The 2,237-nt window shown below is 49.5% G+C and overlaps 1 protein-coding gene across 1 annotated transcript in view; it reads right to left on the bottom strand.

Moving 5' to 3' along the window:
• pde6a (phosphodiesterase 6A, cGMP-specific, rod, alpha) overlaps positions 1 to 2,237 on the bottom strand; it is a 9,815-nt gene that overhangs the window by 347 nt on the left and 7,231 nt on the right. Inside the window, exons 9-12 of the mRNA XM_029847767.1 lie at positions 1,730 to 1,796; positions 943 to 990; positions 267 to 416; positions 5 to 27 (exon numbers count right to left, since the gene is read on the bottom strand). Of these exons, the coding sequence (XP_029703627.1) occupies positions 5 to 27; positions 267 to 416; positions 943 to 990; positions 1,730 to 1,796 (288 nt within the window). The remainder of the gene's footprint in view (positions 1 to 4; positions 28 to 266; positions 417 to 942; positions 991 to 1,729; positions 1,797 to 2,237) is intronic.

Genomic DNA, 2,237 nt, shown 5'->3' with positions numbered 1-2,237 from the left:
CGACCAGCCCAGGAACTGAGTCAGAGACTGAACAGGAAGTGTGTGTGAGGGAAACACAAACATCCTGTTAATAAAGCCGAGCAAACAACATCTCCCAAACATCATTTAGAATCAAAGTATGTTTGACTTTCAGTTTCACAGGTATAAGTGATGCATCACTGCTGAGACCTAATGACCTAAACCACACACACACACACACACACACACACACACTCACACACACACACACGCGCACACACTCACACACACACTCACACAGCCTGTACCTCCATCAATGTTTCATCCATTTCATCAAAGGGTTTTCCATCCTTCCTGTTGTAGAACGTGGCCACGCCCACTATCTCTTCTTTCTTATTGACGATGGGCAATGACAGGACGTTCTTAATGACCCACCCAGATTCATCGAGAGGTTCTTTCTGCGCGCGCACACACACACACACACACACACACACACACACACACACACACACACACCCCCAGTCTTTAATGTCAGGTTTCTCTACATTTGTGAAGCAGACATTCTACAGAAATGGGATATGACCTTCTACATCCCTGGAAAATGTGAGTGAATCAATAATTCAGCTGCACATTGTCCTTAAAGTCAGAACATCCTGGCAGCACTTGTTCGTGTCTGAAACTGTCAGTTTGATGAATGGCGGCTCTGCTTTAGCTTTAGCTTCAGTACAAAGGTTTAGAACAAAGCAGCTGGCTCTCCTCACACTTCCTGTCAGCACTCACAAAAGTCTGGAAACATGTCGAGCAGCTTGATAACACTGGAAACTACGGTGTGGAACATTAAAGCAACATCAAAGCGGCAGAATGAATGCAAAGGTTAGACACTAAGTAAAGGAAGCCTCCCGATCATTATGGAGCTACACCACAGAGGTGGACCCAGGGATTCCTGAGGCTCCTGTCACGACCCCAGAGCAGCAACTTTCCTACCTGGAAGCTGAAAAATTCATCTTCTGCTGCGTTCATGATGTTGCAGATCTGTGGAAACAGAGGAACAAAGACAAGAAGGGAGACAGGAAAACGGTTGGAAGAGTTTATCTGTGAGAAGGATGAACAAAAACACAGTGGAAAACTGCTCAAAGGTCATGAGAAGACAAAAGAGGAGGACGGCTGAAGGAGGAGAAGGTGGACGGATGGAGGAGCGACGGCAGAATCGCTGGTCTGGGGAAAATGATGATTAATTACAAAGCTGCGTGAGCACCTTCCATTTCCACCAGACCACTGTGGAATAAGGGTGCTGACCCCAGATCAGCAGGAACAAGATGTTCTCCAAATGTGAGGGTGAAGAATGAAGAGAAGAACTTTTCTTAGCTCCAAGCTTGAGTCCCCGGCTTTGAGAAGAAATACTGCCATCTAGAGACGTGTGTGTGTGTGTGTGTGTGTGTGTGTGTGTGTGTGTGTGTGTGTGTGTCAGCTGCTGCCCCCACAGGTCAGCAGAGGAAGTGCACGTGGTCCACTGGTGTCGAAGTGTCCGTTTCTGTCTCGCCTGTCATCCTAAGATCTGGGCCCTTCCTGGTCCCACTCCCAGTGGATGGAGGGACGGACGGATGATCCGTCCCGCCCTTTCAGGCTCTTCGTTCTTTGCTTTTCTTGTGAAAACTTGGTGTGAAAGCGTCAGTTAATGGTGTCAGTGTGAAAACGTTCCTGTGAACCAAAGTGCTGTGAAAGTTTCCCCTCGTTTCTCAGAGGAACGCGTCAGAAGAAAGACAACACTGACCAGTCCCGTCTCTGCCACGTAGTTCGGCAGCCCACTAACCAGGCACCAGTGATCAGCAGGAGGATTCCTGAGGGCAGACAGAAGAGCAGGGTCAGGGGGTCGATGGTGGTCCTCACCTTCATCCACAGCAGCTGTGTTCTGGTTGCTGCTGTAACTTCATCAGACAGTAGAAACGGTCTCCACAGGGGAGGGTTAAACGGCCTCTGCTGCTGGATGGTGGAACACCACGTGGCAGCAGAGCTGCGCCTGGCCTCCAGCTCCTCACCATAAATATTTGATCATGAAAGATGTCGGAGAAGATTGTTTTTGTCAGCAGGGACAGATGACATTAGTGTCCCCCGTTATCTGCTGCGATCAACCGCTGCGGTCGCGTTGGTCCAAACCTGCAGCTACGGATCGAAGCTCTGACTGAACCCTGGACAACACCAGCCTGCAGCAGCAGGACCAGGACCAGGACTCACAGAACGGGACAGGAACGGGTTAACCCTAACCCTAACCCTAACCCTAA

Source organism: Takifugu rubripes, chromosome 14 (assembly GCF_901000725.2).
Source record: "Takifugu rubripes chromosome 14, fTakRub1.2, whole genome shotgun sequence".
NCBI lineage: Eukaryota > Metazoa > Chordata > Actinopteri > Tetraodontiformes > Tetraodontidae > Takifugu > Takifugu rubripes.
Note: the sequence above shows the minus strand (reverse complement) of the source record. Positions and strands in the feature narration are given on the sequence as shown.